General features: G+C 39.6%; 1 protein-coding gene across 3 annotated transcripts in view; it reads right to left on the reverse strand.

Annotated features, from left to right (window-relative positions):
- Positions 1–22,344, reverse strand: part of LOC130923279 (inositol polyphosphate-5-phosphatase A-like) — a 370,235-nt gene that overhangs the window by 97,379 nt on the left and 250,512 nt on the right. For all 3 annotated transcript variants that reach the window (XM_057848875.1, XM_057848873.1, XM_057848874.1), the window contains exon 9: positions 9,720–9,804. In XM_057848875.1, the coding sequence (XP_057704858.1) occupies positions 9,720–9,804 (85 nt within the window). The remainder of the gene's footprint in view (positions 1–9,719; positions 9,805–22,344) is intronic.

Below are 22,344 nucleotides of genomic sequence, written 5' to 3' on the forward strand. Positions count from 1 at the left end.
CCACCAGGAACACACCCTCCCAGTCAAAATGAATTGGACTTTTAGCCCCATCAAACGCAGCCATTGAGATAAATGCCTACCCTTTAAAGGGTTGGGGTTAGGCTGAAACCACGGAAGACACATCAACAACTCCGAATCATCTCTAATCGTTCGAAACCCTCTTTTTGTTGCTCATGTTTCATCAGCACTGATGCAAAGCATGATCAAGCCAAAGCATGAGCAGACCCCATGGGAGAGGCAGGTTGGTGGGGACTGGACAGCCTCCAGGCTGCTCAGCCCTAACATTAGTCTCCACGTGGCTGTGTCCTTTGTCTGCCAGTCAAAGGGCCGCTGAATGGAGGTCAATTGAAACCAATTCCCTCTGTCGGACACAATTAATAGGGTTGCCCATGCTGGAGAGAAGGGGGGCTGCCGTAGGCCTTTGGTTACTGATCCTGCCGAACAAGCATGCCAGGAATTTGCCACCTGGAATTCACCCTGTGAAAATAACAAGCTCGCTTCTTTACAAACCCACCTTCTTTTCCGTACACAGGGATAAACATTGTGTTTAATGTTTGTACATGGCCAAATCAGCCAAAATGAGCTAGCAATGATGAGGAAAAGAAGTGGTGGAGCCTGTAGCTGGACAGAAACGGGCTGATAATTCAAACCACTAATTCAGAAAGCAAGTAGTGTAAATATAAAGCCACACCTGGTAACCTTTCAGTTTTGGTGGGTTTTAGCGACGCCGGTGGACAAAATCGGTAGTTTTGCATTAAGGAAGACTGCTTTTCCCATGAGGACCAGCACACACCTGCACAGTGTCCTAAAATCATCAATTAATAAAAATCAATCTCCCAGTCGCCTGCAGATAGATTAAGATAGATTAAACAACATTTCTGCTTCCAGCAGCTATGTGAAGGATTAATAATCACAAGGTAATAAATCCAGTTTTGGTTAAACAATAGCATATGACGGTTAGCAACCGTGTGGCTTCGTGCAGTGTTTTTCAACCTTTTCTGAGTCACGGCACGTTTTTACATTGGAAAAAATCTTGCGGCACACTACAAACCAAAAAAGGTTCCTAAATTACTTTCTGTACAGTATATTATAAAAACAATTCTCCGTATACTTACTCAGTGTGAACTTGAGCCTGTTTAGATGAACACAAAAGCGGTTTCCTGGCAGAAATCATCTTTAACAGCTCTCGGGCTCTTTCTGTTTTTATTTATTTTTCCAGTTAGGCTTGAAAAGCTCAGAATTATCAGACAACAGGGGGACTTTAGCAATGCCGAATCAGGACCGAGCATCTCGCTCACAATGGCTTTGCAGACAGGTAGTATTAATGTCTCTGCCACAGTGTGGGACTTTTTGGATTTAGCAACAAGTTCACCAACAAGCTAACTAGCTTTAGGGGCTTTCTCATTTAGCTTTGTAGTATTTCTTTAAAAAAATAAATAAATAAAAGATAAAAAAATAAAAAATAAAAAAAGGTTGTTTTCACGAAGGCAAACAAAATAGTCCATAGTTTGAAACGACAGGTGTTTCAAATGGATATGATGTTTAAACTTGCTTGGCACCAAGGCGCTGTTGGATAGCGACTTGTGTCACGTTCAAGAACTGCTCGGATTTCTAGCCATCAGCCACCTTTCTGTCCTCGCTCATCTGCACACGACCTGAACTTATTACAGTACCTACTCCTTCCTTCCTACAGCAACTCCACCCGACAATGTTAAAAAAACAAAAAGATTGGATCATTTCTCCTGGCACATGCCAATCTCTCATGCTGCGGCACAGTGTTTGAAAAACACTGGCTTAGTGTGTCTAACCCACCCCACTGACAAGTTCGGTTGAACGGGGGAGGGGTGGGGGGGAATTCACGCCAGGCCGGGTGAAAGCCGGGCCAATGTTTATTCTGTATATCCTGGTGGCCTCCCTTTTGTCCCTCCTCAAACAAAACTTTTTGTTTCTTTTGTTGCTCTGCCGTCTTTGCAGAATTTGAGCGAAACCATTCGCATCGACTGTCTTTATAATGAATGGGGAATGGGGAAAGTGATGTATGCCGTAAAGCAGTCAGCAGTAGGTTTTTTTTGTGTGACAGGGTTCCTGCCACCCTCTTCAAAGTTAATTATACAGACCCCCCCAAGATATAAAAGAGGTGTCATTCAACTAGTTCTCAGTCAACATATTATCACAGATAAAGATGTCCCGATCGATCGGCATATCGATCGGGTCCGATCACGTCATTTTCAAAGTATCGGAATCGGCAAAAAAAATATCGGACATGCCTTATATATATATGTATATATATTATTTAAATTGTTTTCTAATTGTATATAACGTTACAGACAAAATGTCTTACACTCATCCAGAGTAGTTTTGGCTTAAAGTAGGGCTATCAAATTTATTGCGTTAACAGCGGTAATTATTTTTTTCTTAATTAATCACGTTAAATAATTAACACATGTGCTGCACGACCCACTCATGCATTGTCGCGTTGAATCTATAAAGGCGCCGTTTTACCAATCTATAGAGCTAAACGCAGCGTATAATGAGTAGAGAGAATTTTGACAGCCTTTGGTGCCTTTTTTTATTTGGCTATAAAGCCTTACATTCCCTCTCTCAGCAATTAAAATTAACGTGGGAGGCAATGTGGGGAAGAAAGGTAGTAGTTGATCATTTTCTCAACACCCTATGTTCTTTCCCAACGCAGAGAAGATATATCAATTGGTGCCCTTACGCACAGTCATGGTTGCACTTCCCAACATGCATTTGGGTTGAATGGCTGCAGTATCATTTATTGAAAGCTCAACAAATACACTAGATGGCAATATTTAGTCACAATATACAAAGTCACATTTATCCTTTAAGAATTACAGGTCTTTCTATCCATGGATCCCTCTCACAGAAAAAATGTTAATAATGTAAATGCCATCTTGAGGATTTATTGTCATAATAAACAAATACAGTACTTATGTACTGTATGTTGAATGCATATATTCGTCCGAGTTTTATTAGTTTTTTTCATAATGCATTGCCACATTGTATATGATCGGGAAAAATTATCGGGAATGATTGGAATTGAATCGGGAGCAAAAAAAAAAAAAAAACAATTAGGCTCGAGCGTTTACGTCACAGCAGCACGGGATCGTGCGAGATTTGCGACAACACAGCCATTGCGGAAGCACGTCTGCATCACGGGACATTTAAACTTAACGGCAAATACAATTCAACTACCGAGTGCCAAAGATGGAAAAATGTAGGGAAAACTTGCCAGTTCGAAACAGAGACAAACTTGTTACCACGGCGAAGGACAGATATGTGAGCAATTTTAAGGATGTGAACAATGTTGACCCTCACGAGCAAGCCGAACACAAATGGAATAAAGATGTCGACAAGCTTCCACCACTACGCGAAATGGACATTATGCTGTATTTAGTGTTTGGTATATGTTACAACACTCATCAGCAATTCCGAAACTACAAATCGCTACAAAGTTACGAACAGTTTTGCTGCGGATGGGTGCAGGATCTTCACTGACCATAGCAAACGGCAACACCATCTTTCTAGCAAAGGTAGGCAATGTGTGTTTACATTAGTCTGTGACCACAGATGTACAAATCTATTGCTGCATAAAATGTAGCCTGTGTACAAATTCTTTGCCACTCTCTCACGTCAAAATATTACAGCTTTTTCATTTAGCAACGACAGGAATTATGTCTTATGAAGACAATGCACATGTATGCATGCTAGTTGTTTAGCTGTAGCAATAGCTAACAACAGGCCGATTTAGGGCGTAAAGTTACTGAAATTTGCGTAAACAAACGAAATTAACTTACCGGAGTGGAAGTGCATAGAGCAAACTCAGTGTGTAACTGGAGAATCAAACGTTATGCCCTTCCTTCTGATCGAGGCCACCCATGCCATTCTTCGACGTTTGGTAAGTTCAGATATGAGCTTTCCCTCGCCTTTTCTCCATGTAGGGATCCGGAAGAAACTCAATGGTGTTCCGTCGAGCTGTACATTCTCCTTTCTATTCGATCGGTTGTTGCAATTCTTTACCGCACAATAATTTCCAACCATTTTTAAAGAGCGACCTGTGTTGAAATGCCTCAGTTTATGTTTCTCGCTTCCACAATGGCGATAGCGGCGGAAACCTCGCGAGTGCCACGTCATACGCTCGAGCCTAATCGGATTGGGAAATATCGGGATGGGCAGATACTCAAACTAAAACGATCGGGATCGGATCGGGAGCAAAAAAACATGATCGGAACAACCCTAATCACAGATGTTATGAAAATATTTTATAAAGGTTGAAAAGTTACCTAGTGTTGCTTTAATTTGGTATATTTAACCCCTAAAACATATATCCTTCAACACAATGCCTTTCTACTGATGTAAAGTGTTTATATAAAGACAGGAAATGAGACAGTGAGAAAGAGAGGCAGCCTGTGTGCGCCTTCAGATAAGCATGGGCGATCGATCCAATCCAACACTTTGGTGGATGTGCACTAATTGTCCAGTTGACATTAATTGTCATTAGAGGCCTTAAAACGGCTTACTTGCTGTGAGTTACATCCTGTGTCATGGTTCCAAACCATTTGTTTATTGGTGGCAGCACAGCTCTCCCAGTCGCTAATACGCAGGTCACTGTTAAATCAGACAAGTTGACCACCGCTTTGGACGGGTTTATTTGAAGCAGAGCAGCTTCTTTAATGGCAACTATCATGACATCATCACGCCTTTTCTAGTGTTGCCACTAAATGGTCAGTGTGTTTGAGGAACACTCATTAAGATGGAGAGAAATTATCTCCGTGTTTGTGAGTGCGTTTGTCCACAACTCTTACTTCCTAAACCTCTAAAGCCCCCCTGCATTGATGCCACTCCCCTCTTAAAGTGGGTGTATCAATCAGATTCATTTGGCTTTAACAAATTAGTTTGGGTGAGTTTGTGTGTATTCACCCTAAATGTGAATGTGTATGTGAATGGGGGGCAAGGTGCATATGAAAGGAGCAGTGTGGAAGGGAGGGGGCAAAGATGGACACACACTGATGCAAGCCTTACACATCCCTGGAAAAGGGGTCATGACCCGGACCACACTCAAACAGCATGTCAGTGTGGTAGAGACAAGTAGTGGGTTCGTGCTTACCTACCACAGAGCAGAAAGGACGAGAGAGGCAACATGAGAAAAGAGTTATCTAGATTAGGTAAACAGGTTGATGACAGAGAGGCACAGATTATAATCCATACATTGGATGAAAATCTTCCATGATGATTAAAATGATTTTTTTTTTAAACTAAATGATTCTTGCAGAGGAAGCAAACAATTGAACTAAAAAAAAAAAAAAAGTACATGTCAATTCAAGTAGCGGTACATATTTTCAGCCACAATAAAGATGGTTATACATTTAAATATGAATGAAAGCAGAAACTACACATTATTCTATTCCATTAATGTAAATACGTTTTTGAATTAATTAGTTTTAATTAGGGCTGTCAAAATTATCGCGTTAACAGGCGTTATTTTTTTTTATTAATCACGTTAAAATATTTGATGCATTTAATGCACATGCCCCGCTCAAACAGATTAAAATGACAGCACAGTGTAATGTCCACTTGTTACTTGTGTTTTTTGGTGTTTTTTCGCCCTCTGCTGGCGCTTGGGTGTGACTGCTTTTATGGGTTTCAGCACAACATGAGCATTGTGTAATTATTGACATCAACGATGGCGAGCTACTAGTTTATGTTTTGATTGAAAATTTTACAAATTTTATTGAAACGAAAACATTAAGAGGGGTTTTAATATAAAATTTCTATACCTTGTACTAACATTTATCTTTTAAGAACTACAAGTCTTTCTATCCATGGATCGCTTTAACAGAATGTTAATAATGTTAATGCCATCTTGTTGATTTATTGTTATAATAAACAAATACAGTGCTTATGTACCGTATGTTGAATGTACTGGTTGAATATATCCGTCTTGTGTCTTATCTTTCCATTCCAAAAATAATTTACAGAAAAATATGGCATATTTTATAGATGGTTTGAATTGCGATAAATTACGATTAATCAATTTTTAAGCTGTAATTAACTTGATTAAAAATTTTAATCGTTTGACAGCCCTACTTTTAATAAATATAAATGACTAACATTTTAAATATCATTGTTTGCATTATTACCAGAAGTCATGGTATTAGTATTATTATTTTAAAATGGGTTAAATGCAAACATAGAAATGAATACTGTATTATTATTGATGATCTATCTAGCTATCTATTACTTGAATAAGCTAAATGTGCACCAGGTGACAGGTAATTGCAATCATTGACTTCTCAACGACTCCAGTGTTTGTATAATCTACTGTTGAGAATCCTTGATTTGGATCTATTATCTCCAAAGAAACACATGCACATGATCTGCGAGTGAATGTAACCTAATTACAAAACCAAAATCAAATGTACTGCACAAACTTTGAGGCTATCTTTCAATGCCTCTGATGGACCGTGACACAAAAAACATCTGACTTACAGTGTTACCTTATTATATCTTGTTCATATTTCACGGGGCAGTGAAAAAGTAATGAGCCCTGTTGAATTTAACAGCCTTAACAGTTCATTATTTCCCCCAAAATTTTTACAGTACAGTGGTACCTCAAAATACAAACGCATCGACATACGATTCTTTCGAAATCTGACCTAAAATTTGACTCGTCATTTGTCTCGACATATGACGACATGCTCAAATAGGACGAATTATGACAGCGTCGCAATTTCATTGTTTTCTCGCAAAACAGCAGCACGGCGGATTTTCTTTTGAGAAAAATCAACATGGGTCCCAAGAAGGTTATTGCTGGTGGTGAAAAAAGGACAAAGGTGACCATTACCAATAAAATTAAGAAGGAAATCATAGAAAAATATGAGCGTGGTGTGCGCGTCAGTGAACTGGCCTGACAATATATCCTGAATAGGTCTATGATCCTGACCAAGGCCGGCCCAGCCTATACGCAGACTATGCAGCTGCTTAGGGCCCCTGACTGCTAGGGGGCCCCCAATCTGGCAACCTCATTTTATACATTGTTAATAGAGCATCGTGAATAATGTGGCGCGCATTGCTGTTTATCTATGCAAACATCCATTTTCTTGTCATTACAATCTGGCAACCCGGGGAGTGACGTTGAACCTGCTCTGCGATGATTGGTGCTCAAACAAAACAAAAGAACAACAACAACAAAAACGTACATCCCCAAAAAAAGGTTTGGCGCCATCTACTGTAAGAACTGACAATCATTAGGGGTGAGAAGTTTGAGGTATGCAGGGCAACAAAATAGTCCATCGACTTGTTTTGAAGCGACGGGTGTTTCGTTTGGTGATGACGTTTAAACTTGCTTGGCACTATGGCGCTGTGCTGCTCGTGTCGCGTTCAAGAACTGCTCGGATTTTTAGCCATTAGCCACCTTGCTGTTCTCAACAATGTGTTGTAATATAATACAGGGGGAGGATTGACGGTCGTCACATATGGATGAAATAGAAAGGACACTTTCGAGTATATCGACACATGACGAGTCTAACCAAAAAATGTGCAGTAGACGTGTTGGGGTCTACAGCAAGGTCGTTGATGGCTAGAAATCCAAGCAGTTTTTGAACGCGACACGGGCAAACTTCGCTCATCTGCACAAGACCGAGAACTTTCTATCTACTCCCGGTGTAGGCTCACTATCCTCTTCCTACTCCTTCCTTCCTAATGCAGCTCCGCCCGACGACGTAAAAAAAATATTGTAATAGCCCTGAATGGGGAAACAGCAAGGAGAGGAGTCGGCGATGACTTCCTGCTACGTCACCACTCTGCAGTCTGATGGCCCCTTCAAGGGCCCGCACAGTTAACGGACATTACATTATAATATACACTCACCGGCCACTTTATTAAGTACACCTGTCCAACTGCTCGTTAACACTTAATTTCTAATCAGCCAATCACATGGTGGCAACTCAGTGCATTTAGGCATGTAGACATGGTTTAAGACAATCTCCTGCAGTTCAAACCGAGCATCAGTATGGGGGAGAAAGGTGATTTGAGTGACTTTGAACGTGGCATGGTTGTTGGTGCCAGAAGGGCTAGTCTGAGTATTTCAGAAACTGCTGATCTACTGGGATTTTCACGCACAACCATCTCTAGGGTTTACAGAGAATGGTCCGAAAAAGAAAAAATATCCAGTGAGCGGCAGTTCTGTGGGCGGAAATGCCTTGTTGATGCCAGAGGTCAGAGGAGAATGGCCAGACTGGTTCGAGCTGATAGAAAGGCAACAGTGACTCAAATAACCACCCGTTACAACCAAGGTAGGCAGAAGAGCATCTCTCGATCATTGAGAAAGATGGACTACAGCAGCAGAAGACCACGCCGGGTGCCACTCCTTTCAGCTAAGAACAGGAAACTGCGGCTACAATTTGCACAAGCTCATCGAAATTGGACAATAGAAGATTGGAAAAATGTTGGCTGGTCTGATGAGTCTCGATTTCGGCTGCGACATTCGGATGGTAGGGTCAGAATTTGGCGTCAACAACATGAAAGCATGGATCCATCCTGCCTTGTATCAACGGTTCAAGCAGGTGGTGGTGTAATGGTGTGGGGAATATTTTCTTTGCACTCTTTGGGCCCCTTGGTACCAATTGAGCATCGTTGGAACGCCACAGCCTACCTGCATTATGGATGTGCAGCCGACAAATCTGCACCAACTGTGTGATGCCCTCATGTCAATATGGACCAAACTCTCTGAGGAATGCTTCCAGCACCTTGTTGAATCTATGCCACGAAGAATTGAGGCACTTCTGAAGGCAAAAGGGGGTACAACCCGTTACTAGCATGGTGTACCTAATAAAGTGGCCGGTGAGTGTATATAAATAAATGCGACATTAGATAATTTTTCGCGGCACACTTGACGATCTCTCACGGCACACTAGTGTGCTGCGGCACACCGGTTGAAAAACACTGATCTACAGTACTCCTAGTGGCTTAATCAGCACTTGCACATGGTCTCAATGTGTGCCACACAAAGTTAAGTCCTTCTTAAGCCATTTGAGGAAAACCCCTCCAGTCCGAAAGCTTCCCCTCCTCTTCTCTCTCGTGAATGACCTCCTGGTTGAAATGAAAAACGCCCACACCTTGAACAGGGCCACTGATTCGAAAGCCATTGTACTGAAAAGAGGGAGCGGATCGAGCAACAAGGAGCTCTTCAGCTCGGTTATCAACGAACACCCCTAGTCCCCAGCGTGCCTTTATGACTTCTGATACCAATACAGAGCCCTTCCCACCACAACCAGCACCACACACACGCACACACACCCCGCATCTCCTCTTTGGAGAATAGTAAATGACTGCACTACCTTGCTCTTGCTGCCCTCATTTGCACCAAGAAAAGGATGGTGCAGAGGAGGAAGGGGCAGAGAAAGCGCGATGAATGGCAGCATAACATAACAATGCACTTGGAGGCACAGTTAGCAAACACAGCTGGTCCATCCGGAGTGAAACCTTTAATGAGTCATAACAGTAAAGACAGTGTTTCAAAACCACTTTTACTACTGTGTATCGCAGTGTTTTTCACACACTCACACTATCACGCACAGTCTGTGTCTCATTAGTTTGATAAGATGTTACAATGCTTGTAGTGAGAATCTTAGACAGCCCCCATATTTGTCACCACACTGACCGAAAAAAAACCCTAAAAACAATAGGGGAGCACTAACCTCAATAACCTGTTTTGAGTCCAACCTGAAGTTAAAATCCCCGAAGACGAAATATGGCACATTTTCAAACCGCTGGTCCGTGATCCTGCAAAACATCACAATTAAAAAAAGGATTTAAAGGAAAAAGTTAAAATACATATATATATATATATAAATATATATATATATTAATGTCACAGTTCCTAATTAAAACATTCTGGAAAATGCAAATGTATACACTCAATAACACAATAAATATACATGGATAAACGAACGCACACCTAATATATTTATTCTGTTATAACTCAATCTGGTAAAATCATTTTACCACTGTTTTGACCTTTGAGTAGTTAAATAATGAAGGTCACAGCACCACCTTGTGGTCTGATTATTCTGATAAGAGGGTCTACATGAAGTCATTCCTAGTCTGGTTCAGCTGAAGAGTTTTATATTTGTATGACAGCCTAAAATATTCCCAGCATTAAGAAGATGGAGGACAAGAGAAGCAATGTAATAATTCTATCCAAATCAGATTTATTGCACTTAAATCCTATGCAAATAAAGGCAACAACTAGAAAAAGAATGGAAGATTTAGTCTTTAAAAATCATTCTCATTGACATCTCAGGAAGCTAAATGAAGTAACATAAATATCAGGGTTAGTTCGCTAATTAGGAGAAAAAGGTTAATGCAGAGGGTGACATACAATCAAAATTAAAATATATAAAATCTGCGGCAAAACAAAAAAATCGTCTGTTGTTTTTTTTTTTTTTTTGGCGGGGGGGGGGTTACCTTTATACTACGTGATGTGTTCTGTAAAGCTTTTGGTATCGCTGTAGCTTGAAAGTCCTACATAAATAAAGTTGCGTTACATTATGCAGCAGGAGGACATGGGTTAAGCGTTCCCATGGCCGTATCCTCCTGGAACGTATTCGAGTGGTAAAAGGAGGTAAACATGTTCCCAATTCAAATATTTACCAGTACTTCTCATATGACACTACAATTTAATAAGGAAATCTTGATCACTTCCCTTGATAACCTGTTTTTGAACCTAACGTAGATCAGTTTTTGAAGTAAATTTACTTTGATCTAAATTAGAGAGCACTGACCTGAACCGTAGGATACATCTTAGAGCTACTTCTGAATTCAACACTGCACTGTTAGCCATATAAGAAATAAATAAGACAGGTTGCCTTTGTAGATGTGCTCTAGATTAGTCAATGTAGGTTTGGTCTCAACATTGGTAGGGACAGCATAACCTGCATGAACACTTTTTGCTGGAGACAGGACATTAATAAGACCAAACAGATTGGGTGAATGGGGGTCAGGGCTACATTTCTCACGAATTTAAACCAAATTAAATGATAGGCTAAATGATCAATGCAAAATAAATCGATATTGACTTATACTAACTTTCATGTGTATTGGTTCAGGTGATACACCATTCGATTCAAACCTTTGTTTTCAAAAACTACACAAGAAACATTTGGAAAACTTCCTGGATAAATGGGTGGATTTTATTAGCAAATTTCAATTGCAATATTTGAACATAACTTCAATTATATTAACATACACAAAAAATACAAACTTGTTGATAGTCTAATTAAATCTAATATCATTTTTCTTAAGACCACTCAACATTTGTCGAAATAAATATAACTGAAAAAACGTCTTAGTCTGGGGAAAACAAAAATAAATAAAAATGGAGCCTTCCTTCAGGTAAAACACTACTGCTTTTGTCCACAAGCACGGCCAAACTCAACATAAAATTAAAACATTTTACCTCAATTATGAATAATGTATGATTATCTGAAAAAATGTCCTATGTACATATATACATATATATACACGCGTATATACACACGTATATATACATATATATATATATATATATATATATATATATATATATATATATATATAAATACATGGTGGCAAACACAGACAAGATTGAAAAAGCAGTTTCTGCTCTTGCCCCCCTCTTTGAAATAAACTGCCGTATTTTAAGCCAAAAGAACTGTTGTGTTTGATAGAACAATATGTCTATTTGCTGGCATAGCTTTTCATGGCGCATTAAGCCCCTGAATTATTTTTAATTTTTCCATTTTACCCTTGAGACCCCTGTTTACAGACACCGCCGACCGCTTTTGTTTCAAGCCATCCATAAAAAGAATGATATTATTTGAAATGTCTATCATTTTTAGCTTAGAATCATTAATTGATGTCTATTACCGTATTGGCCCGAATATAAGACGGCCCTGATTATAAGACGACACCCTCTTTTTCAAGACTCATGTTTTTAAAAAAAAAAAAAAAAAAAAAAAAAGACTTTTTGAACACCAAATTAATTTTTATACAGAAAATAATTAAAGTACATCCGAAACAAATGATTATAACAATATATTTGAGAGAAAAAGCATGTTATTTTGCCTCAATCAAATCTTAATATCTGTACATTTAAATATGTAAACTAAAGGGCAATCACATTCGTAAATGAATAGCTTCTGGTTTTTGAAATGTAAATAAACCAATCTATTGTGATAAAATAACAAAATTGCAATAACTGCATTAACCATCAACGTGAAGTCTAACTAACTGTAGTCTTGAAACAAATCGGAATAAGGAAAAACATTGCAATATAATATGCAAACTGGTTAAACTTGAGAGTAGCTGAAAGATGTCATGACAGAACATCGCTTCAATGATATCTGGCGCCATCTAGCATAGTGAATGGGTATAATATCTAGACCGCAAATATAAGAGGACTTTTTCAGTCTTATTTCAATGCAAATAACACAGTCGTATATTCGGGCCAATACGTTATTTAGTTTAAAAAAAAAAAAAAAAAAAAAAAAAAAAAAAAAAAAAAAAACCTTTAAAAAATTATTCACTCGCATTTTTTAAACTTTTAAACAAATTACGTCACAATGAAAGAAATAGTGTCTGTAAATAGGTCACGGATATCTGCCTCATAACTATCGCTTAATTGTATTCTTTTGTTACTGTCGCATATCCCCCGATATTTTAGATGATAAATAATCGATCCAAACACAGAAAATTGACCAAAAAAAAAGTTTAAAAGGGTAAATATTTGAAAAAGAAAATCTCGAGCACTCCTTGATGTCACCATTTCTGCATCGTGACCCTTGATATATTATCGTGTTTCACCCATAAAATCACCAAAGAGGCGGCTTTGGCCATTCACAGCTGTGTCTTGACACTTGGTGATACATGCTACACAGTTTTTGGATCGAAATAAGGTAAGTACGTGATAATATCTTGTTAAAATCATGGTGTCTTTAATTATGCTCTCTAATGTTTTCACCTCGAGTTAGGGTTTAGGGGTTTTAATTTTTTTTTTTTTTAAATGTCCTCCTGCTCAAACCAGAAAATAGAGATTTTAAGCTTTCCAATGATGTATCAAAGATGCAAATAGGACAATTTTGAAATTTGGCCAAATTGGAGGTATCAGAGCTGAACTTCAGGCCACGTAAGAGTTTTATATACAGTATATATATATAATGCAAATACGATTGCTTTAAAGTTGATGGGGACAATTTGAGCATCCTGAAAAGTTGCAAGTGTTATGTCCCTACCGTCCTTATGAAAACTTAAACCCTTGAGATTAGTGTATCCCAAACTTTATTAAGCCAAGCTACCATTTAACATTTGCAAAATCTCATGACACACTGCACGAGTCATATAATGAAAAGTATGAACATGAAAAGTGGCACGATTCACGTAGCATTCTATTGAGTTATTTCACTCAGAGACTGTATATCACAAAAAAAAATCATTTGCCATTACAGGTCATTCCCAAATGTTGTTTTAACTGCCTTATATAATTAAAACCACTGTTTTGATGTTCATCTCGTTATGAAAAAGAAATATATTAGCATGAAAATCACAGTTTTGCTTGATATGATCCATGGTTCCAAAAGCTAATTGCCTCCGTTTTGGAGAGGCGTCTGGAATTTGTGAAACTTACCTATGATATCATGTTGTTTTCTAAAGAATGAGAAAAGTACAATAAATTCTCTGGAAACTGTGTAATGGGAAATTTGAGTCTTCCAAGGTTACATTGTATAGCTTCATCCCGCTAACAGCCATGTCTAAATACCCAAAGCTTGGCTGTTTTGTCTGCTGTTCTAAGGTATCAAGAACAGGTCAGAAGGTAACATTCTGTTTACACGATCATTTCCTAAAGCACTCATGCTGACCCGCTGGTGTGAAAGTTGACTTTTTTTCCCCTCTGCCTTTGTGTGTAGAACGAAGAATTGCAACATTAGCTACAGCTACTGGGTGTGAAAAGGCTTTGAGAGTGGGGGGTCCAAGAGAAACCCTTCAACCCCCGCTGGCTGACCCTCACCCTTAGCCAGGGCCCCCATTAGCCTCGTCATCACAGTTCATTCAGGCAAACTGTAACAGTGTCACTGACATTCTACCACAAAGACACACTCCTTTACACAGTCTATAAACATGCTTTCTCCTGGCCAATTCATCGTGCAGTGACACTCCTAAAAGAGCCTCTTCACAAGGCCCGTTCTCACTGAGGTTTGGGCTGGGCCCTTCATAGGGCCTTCCTTGGGGCCACACAAAGACAGGGGTCAGACGCTAATTTATAATATGGCCCCCCAACTCTGCTCCCAGGCTCCTTAAACCACTACTATTCTCTTGCCCTGCATCTAAATTGCTCTCAAACAAACAGTTAAAAACACCTATAAGGAGCCTGTGGTCAAGGAATGAAAGATGTCCAACACAGGTAGCCAACAGTTAGAACATTTAAAGCAAGCGCACACTCCTTTTTCTCGCTGTCTAAATCTGATCAGTCGGTATTCCTCGATTACCTCTTGCAGGATTATATACTGTGATTGACAGCTAAACTGGCATGTAATAGACAGCCTGTATGGGATTAAGAGGGTGTAACTGGGGGCCATGTCATGATTATATTGACAAGATGACTTACCATAATTTGGCCAGGCAAATTCAACTTTGCACACAATAGCTCGGTTGTGCGCGGCCATCCATTGTAAGTAAATGTTGAGAATTTGGTAGAATGTTAACATTGTGAAGAATGTGCTCGGTGACGTCTATTTGAATAGGTCAGGGGTGGCCCTGACGGCCCTTTGACACTAAAGAGAAGGCCATCCCTGCGCTCATGTTTGCACCACACAACCCTTCTGCAACGCCCACTCGACAAATAACGCTCCACATAAGCAAGATTGCTGGATGTTGGGATGGTCAAACTGAGGTTAAGAAATGAGTCAATTAAAGCAACACTTGGTAACTTTTCAACCTTTATAAAATATTTTCATAACATTTGTGATTATATGTCGACTGACAATTAACGTATTGGCCCGAATATATGACTGTGTGTTTTGCATTGAAATAAGACTGAAAAAGAGGGGGTTGTCTTATATTCGCGGTGTAGACGTTATACCCATTCACGACGTTAGATGGCGCCAGATATCATTGAAGCGATGTTCTGTCATGACCAGGGGTCGCGTTAACCGAATATTTTCCGTCGTTGACCGTTTTTTAAAACGGTGACGGAAAAAACTGAAGTCCATCTGTCATTTTGACAGGTTGCAATTCACACCCCAGACCACAGGGTGGCAAGTGAGCATATTAATTAGCTATTGTCTCTCTTGATGCATGACGTCGTTGGCCTTACTCGGAAAAATGTCAAGGCAACTGAGTGTCCGAAGGAGCGCGTGTTGCGGGATTTCCTTCCGCTGAAGCGGGTGCTTGCAGGTTCAGGAAACCCCTTGTTCAGAGAGTCTTGTCGACTTTTGATCAGGTCACTTGGAGAAATGTTCCCTGATTTCAAAACTTTGGCTGAAGTGGCGCTTGTAATCCCAATCTCCAGTGTGGCCGCAGAGTGCAGATTCAGCCTCCAGAACAACATCAAAACGGCCATGAGAAGTCTGTCCGAGGCAGAAGTCCAAAACCTCATGACAATAGCCTCTGCAGCAATCCCACTTGAGACATTTGATTATGCACAAGCAGGCACGCAATTCAAGTCCATGTGCACCAGGAGGAAGACTGCGTTTAGGCCACAGCAGGTGAACTGTTAATTTCATTGTTCCATATGTAGCCTACCTACTGGGGCCACAGTCAGCTGTTTTTGTCACTACAGAGAAAAAGTTACATATTCATCCGCTTGATGTGTGATGGCACGGTGTGGATTCTCTGTTAAGCTTGTTCGGACAGAATATTAATTAAAAATGAATGAAAACTAAATACTATTGAATATGTCATTATTATCATTTTAAAAATTTAAGTGACGGGTAAAAATAGATTATGACTGGATTTTTTTTTACCCTGTCAGTCAAAATGACAGACAACGAAAAAGTCTAGCGCAACCTCTGGCCATGACAGATCTCAGCTACGACTGCTAAGTTTAGCCAGTTTGCATTATTTTATTGCAATGTTTTCCCTTATTCAGATTTGTTTCAAGACTACAGTTACAGTTAGACTTCACTTTGATGGTTTATGGAGTTATTGCAATTTTGTTGTTTTATCACAATAGATTGGTTTATTTACATTTTAACAACCAGAAGCCATTCATTTACGAATGTGATTGCAGTTTAGTCTACATATTTACAGTGCCCTCCATAATTATTGGCACCCCTGGTTAAGATGTGTTTTTTAGCTTCTAAGAATTTATTTTTTAATTCAAATAATATGGGACCTTAATGGAAAAAATGAGAAAAATCCAACCTTCAATACAAGTGCATTCATTCAGTGGGGAAAAAATCCCATATAAAGAAATAATTATTTGACATCAAATAATGTGTGTCACAATTATTAGCACCCCTGGTCTTAATACTTTGTACAACCCCCTTTTGCCAACAAACAAGGTCTGGGGACTGAGATGGTCAAGGGAGGAGCTTGATTTTGTGTCTGGTGAACCATTTCTTTGTAGATTTGGCGATATGTTTAGGGTCATTGTCTTGCTGAAAGAGCCAGTGACGACCCATCTTCAGCTTTCGGGCAGAGGGCAACAGATTTTGATTTAAAATGTTCTGGTATTTCAAAGCATGCATGATGCCATGCACCCTAACAAGGTTCCCAGGGCCTTTGGAAGCGAAACAGCCCCTCAGCATCACTGGCCCAGCCCATACTTCACAGTGGGTATGAGGTGCTTTTCAGCATGCGCATCTTTCGTGGCACGCCAGACCCACTTAGAGTGTTTGGTTCCAAAAAGCTCAATCTTGGTCTCATCTGACCAAAGCACACGGTGCCAGTTGAAGCCTGGGACCATGTGCTTTGGTCAGATGAGACCAAGATGCGGGCTGAGACCAGGCTGCCATTGATGGCAGAAGATTAATGCTAATAATGCAAAAAAGGAAAAGAGAGGCAGGATCAATGTCACAGTTTGATAACCACATGAGCAACAGATAATTCAACACAAATGCTGGAGCAACACACGTAGACAGCAAAATTACCTCCAACTACTAGGCTTTTTTTTTTTTGGTCTTCCGCCAAAAATAACATTACAGTGATCCCTCGCTACTTCGCGCTTCAAAATGCACGCCGTTAAAAAATAAATAAATAAATACAGATGAGATGTCCCGATCAGATCACGTAGTATCACTGAGTGCACTGGAGTTGCTTATTAAAGGTAACGAATGATTGACAGAAGTTAAGGTTTGAGCTAGCCAGAGATGCCTGGAAGCCGAAACTTCAAAGCGTCACATGCGTCAATCATCATTTAACTTATGAAACAATTGTTGTGGTTGCAACTCATTGTGTGTATATGAACAGCTTGAGCTGATTTTAGTGGACTCACTCAATGAAGCATTTAATAAAAGCTAGCATTTTTCTACCTTATTCTTGTTTTAAAATATTTTCGGTGCGACAATAATATGTTTAAAACTTACCATAATTATGACATTTGAAGTGCTTAAAAACATTTATTAAAATATATACTGTATATACCTGTACATGGTTTTTTAAATTTTTTTTTATTATTATTATTATTATTATTATACTTTGGGAAAAAAGTGAAAAAACATGTCTTATATGTATCTCTTTCCAATGCTAACTCTGAATAAATACATTGAACACATACGAAAGGGGGCGCTACTTTGTGGTTTTTCACGCGGCGGTTGTTTTTATAGCGGTGGGTTCTTGTCCCCATTAACTGCGAAAAACAAGCACTCACTGTACTTTATCTTCCTGCATCCGTTGTAAAACCCTTGTATTATACAGTACTTCCCGTAAAAATCTATTCACTTTACCTTGGCTGCCATTGATGGCAATACATATCCAATCCATTTGGACTGGGAGGGCTGGCTGAGTTAATAAATTTGCAAAAAAATGAAGAAGGGAGCCGCTTGGCGTGGTGTCTGCAGTGATATTGACACGGGAATGGTCTGTAATGTTGAAGACGAGCTGAGCCGACCCACGGCCTCACCCCCTGTCATAAACTATGGGCCGAGATCAAAATTACAAGAGATGTAGGGTGCCAAAAGCCACTTTTAGAGATACTTTGGAAAGCTCTGCTGGGAGGGGGGCTTAATGTAGAGCCACAAAAGGAGCCATATGATGTGGGTTAGCAGCCCGGTTAAGATGTCTCCTCGACCTCTCTCAGGGTAGAGGTTTCTTGCAGGACGAAAAGGAAGCAGAGAATCTGAAATATGATAGCGCCTGCACCAGGTAACACCCAATGTTGAAGGCTTGCCAAAAATCAATATACAAGCTATAGCTTTGAATTGCCATTTTATTACATATAAAGCTGTCCCGACTAGTCAACGTCATCGATGACGTAAATGCGTCAACGAGCACACCATCTCGTCGACAGATAATGAAGAGTGAAAACCTATATATGCGTGGAAAGTTGAGAATGGCAGACGCTCGGGATGCAAGCGGGGAAAGAGGCACAAAGCCAAAAAAGTGCACCAGAGTGGCCAAAGCATGGACTTATTATTATTTCAAAGAAACAAAGGAGGGTACACTGTCGTGTGCAGTCCCTGCAATGCCAAGCTTCCATATCATGGGAGCAAGTCGGCCGTGAATGAACACCTGAAGCGCCGTCACCCAGTTGTAATTTTGGAAGACAACAGGAGACAACAAACTGGCAGATCGTAAGTCCATATAACTAACTAACGACATTCTTTATTGAAGTTGCCTTTATGTGCATCGTATAAATGTGCATCATTAAGTTATTTTCACGTACTTCACTTTAGTGACACGTGACATTTATTTACCTACTCTGCTGCTGCTCCCGAAAGCTGTAGGTCTCATAATCTCTGTAGTCTGTGCACAGCATGCATATTGTATTTGTTAGAATGATGGATGCTCCCGCTCGGGGAAAAAAACATTTAAAAAAATAAATAAATAAATAAAAATCTTCACTAATCTTGTTTACTTTATATTATAACGTATTATGCACGTGGCGGAAAACACTCAGGTGGCTTGATGTTCCGCTTACCCCCGAGAACCGCCATTCTGACTAGATTTCAAAATGGTCTTATATTCATGTGTCATACATCATTGGAAAGCTTAAAATCTCTATTTTCTGGTGGAACAAAAATTCGGAGCAGGAGGGCACTTAATTTTTTTTTTTTTTTTTTTTAAACCCCTAAACCCTAACTCAAGGTGAGAGCATTAGAGAGCATAATTAAAGACATCATTATTTTAATGAGAGTCGGACTTTTTGTAGATTATATGGGTGAAACACGGTAACATAACAACATTCTTTTGTATTATTAATGCTTGGTGATTTATTGTTGGTATTTATGTGTTTATTTGTATTTTAATGAAGAATTAAAGTGTTCCAAAATGTTTTTGTGAATTAATAAGCGTCAACAAAATTTAATTGCAACATTAAAAAAAATATAAAAAATAAAATAAATGAATAAAAGTAAAAAAAAAAAAAAAATTAGTCAACTAATTGTTAACAAAGTCTGCTGACTAATCGGGAGGAAACAGTCGATTGGGTATACACTAGTACGGTCAACTTGAAATAGTGTTTGATTTGAACTTATGAAATTATCAGGAATATGAATTAAATTAAGAGAATGTTTACATTTGTATAATCATCAAATGCCACAATATTTACTAAAATACATCATGAACACCCCCCACACACTAGTCATTATAATAAATTCATCCTGGTTTTATAGAGGATCTCCCTGTGATTATCCAATCCACCCTCTTGCTGCCGAAATTGTCTATTGGCTGAAGACTAGCCGGCCTCTCTGTGCTCTTTCAGCCTGTTGTTCTGGGAAAAGCCGAAAGGGAAACATTTAGGTTGTAGGGCTCTTTGAGACGCTCTGACAGTTGACTGATGACCGTCCATAAAATGACAAAGCATCGCTGTGTGGTAGCCAGTGTGGCCCACTGCCTCCCCATGGGAAACTAATTGCTTTGAATTGTTAAAGGCAACATTATTTTTCTGCCAATCACTGCATTTCAATGGTCCGAAAATGAGCATGAAACAAGCCTTTTCAGGGAACAAAAACGGTAAATGTCCCCAATGTTGATCAAATTAACTTCAGCACTGTGACAATAGACTATATTTGTGTGAAAATAATGGCGTGCACGAAAGGAGCTTTTATGCTAGGATTTCACAGTTGTAATGTAAAGCTGTTCTCCAATGAATAAGGCTGAGCACTTTGAATAGAAGTGGAAAAAAAAGAAACAAACTCCTATACACGATAGGAATTTTAGTAGAAAATAATTTTTTTTAAAAAAAGTAAAAGAGTAATTTTATCTCACGCTCTTTACACTGCATTATTTTTAAAACGTAATATTTGGTCAACTGTTGGTCAATTAAAACCTAAAAAAAAAAAAAAGTGTTTGATTTTGCATAAATTATGCGGACAGAAAATATTCGAGAAAATTTAGCTGCTTTTCGTTGCATATGCTGGTTGTGAGTAGAGCTTTGCTAAACTCACATGGAAGTGCAGGGTCAAACAACAGCACAAGCTACAGAGCTGTGTGTTTTTAATGTGTTTCACCATTGAGGCCTGGCTGGCAAAACGCTGTTCCTTCTCAGCATTGTTCCCCTGAGGCCTTGTAGCACTTTGGAGATAAACACCGTTTAGCAGTTAAAAGAGGCACAGAGGAAAAGGCTTATCAGATCAGTTCTCAATGGGCTGTAAGCTGCATTATACAGCCTGGGCCCCAGATAAGGTGTTAGCTGAGGTTTGCTGCCCAGTAGCACAGATCTGTCCTCTGTATGTTAGACTCCTGTAATGACCACTCATGGAGCTCAGCTGGTGGGGTGTTGAGCAGCCCCTTTTTCCTGCTCTCCAATGAGAGATTTGAGCTCAGAGAGAGAGGGAAGAGGGAAGAGAGAGGAGAGGAAGGGGGGATTGGCTTTAGATTTCCCCCCTGTCCCTTTTCCTGCTCTGCTTTCTGGGGGTAGGGAGTCACATTTCGGACAATAGTCAAAAAGATGGTTCCCAACCAGCCACTGAATGGGAACACTGTTGGTGGTAGGACTTCATTCAAAGCCCAGCCCGGGCACATTGTCCTCCCAGATCAGCAGAGGATAATGGAGTTTGCTGGTGGCTGCCAAAAGGTTAGCAGCCTCTGTGAAAGGACCGACCCATTATTTATTGCCCTTTACAGAGCCCAAGGACCCTTTTTGTGCTCCTCCTCCCTTCCTCCTGCACTGCCAGCTTTTTCTCACTCGGTGCTCCGGATCTGCGCACGACAGGTTGCCCCAAAGTGAGCGAGTGAGGCGAGGGACCCTCAGCGAGCTACCCTGGGATGCCTGGCTGTCAGGAACATGTAAAACTACCCCATCGTTCCTTCACACCACTTAGCCCTGATGCCCGGAGAGATAAAAAGAAGTTTTAAATTAAACGATATGACCCAGAAGTAACAGCAAGGTTGAACGAGAGGATTTTAAAAGCAGGGAGCGTGGAAAATGCCACCCAGCCAAGTGAATTTTCATTCAGTGCCTTTCACACCTAACTACAAATCTGACACTTAACTATTTACATCTATTTACAAGGTGACAAACAGCTGTAAAACCATGCTAAAAGTGGAGGATTCAATCAAAATACAATCTTCATCATGCCAGTAAATCTAGCTAAGTAAGGGAATAATAAAAAATGCAGGAAAACATCCTTGTCCATTAAAAGGTGGGCCATTCTTTCATCAAAGAGAGAATGGTGTAAATAAAATGTGTCTCATAATTCAACTATGTCACCCATATACGTATAGTTATTCAAAGTGGAGGTGACAGCAGGACAGGCGGTGCATTTTGATGCAATTTATATGGGAAGTAACCGACTAGGTAGAGGACAGCAGTCATATGGCGGACTTGATTATCAAAACACGCTATGAAAATAATTATGCTTGCTTAGTGTTGTCTGAGAAAAAGAATATTAATTACGGCATGAGCTAAGCATGTGTCGATTACCGGTTTCAAGGTACAGTGGTATGTAAAAGTATCAGAACCTTTTGGAATTTCTCACATTTCTGCATAAAATCTCCATCAAATGTGAACTGATCTTTGTCAAAATCACACAGATGAAAAAACTGTCCGCTTTAACTAAAACCACCCAAATATTTATAGGTTTTCATATTTTAATGAGGATAGTATGGAAACATAAGGGGGGAAAATCAGTAAGTGAAACATCACATTCAATATTTTCTGGCCCCCTCTTTGGCAGCAATGAGTTC

Source organism: Corythoichthys intestinalis, chromosome 10 (genome assembly GCF_030265065.1).
Source record: "Corythoichthys intestinalis isolate RoL2023-P3 chromosome 10, ASM3026506v1, whole genome shotgun sequence".
Taxonomy (NCBI): domain Eukaryota; kingdom Metazoa; phylum Chordata; class Actinopteri; order Syngnathiformes; family Syngnathidae; genus Corythoichthys; species Corythoichthys intestinalis.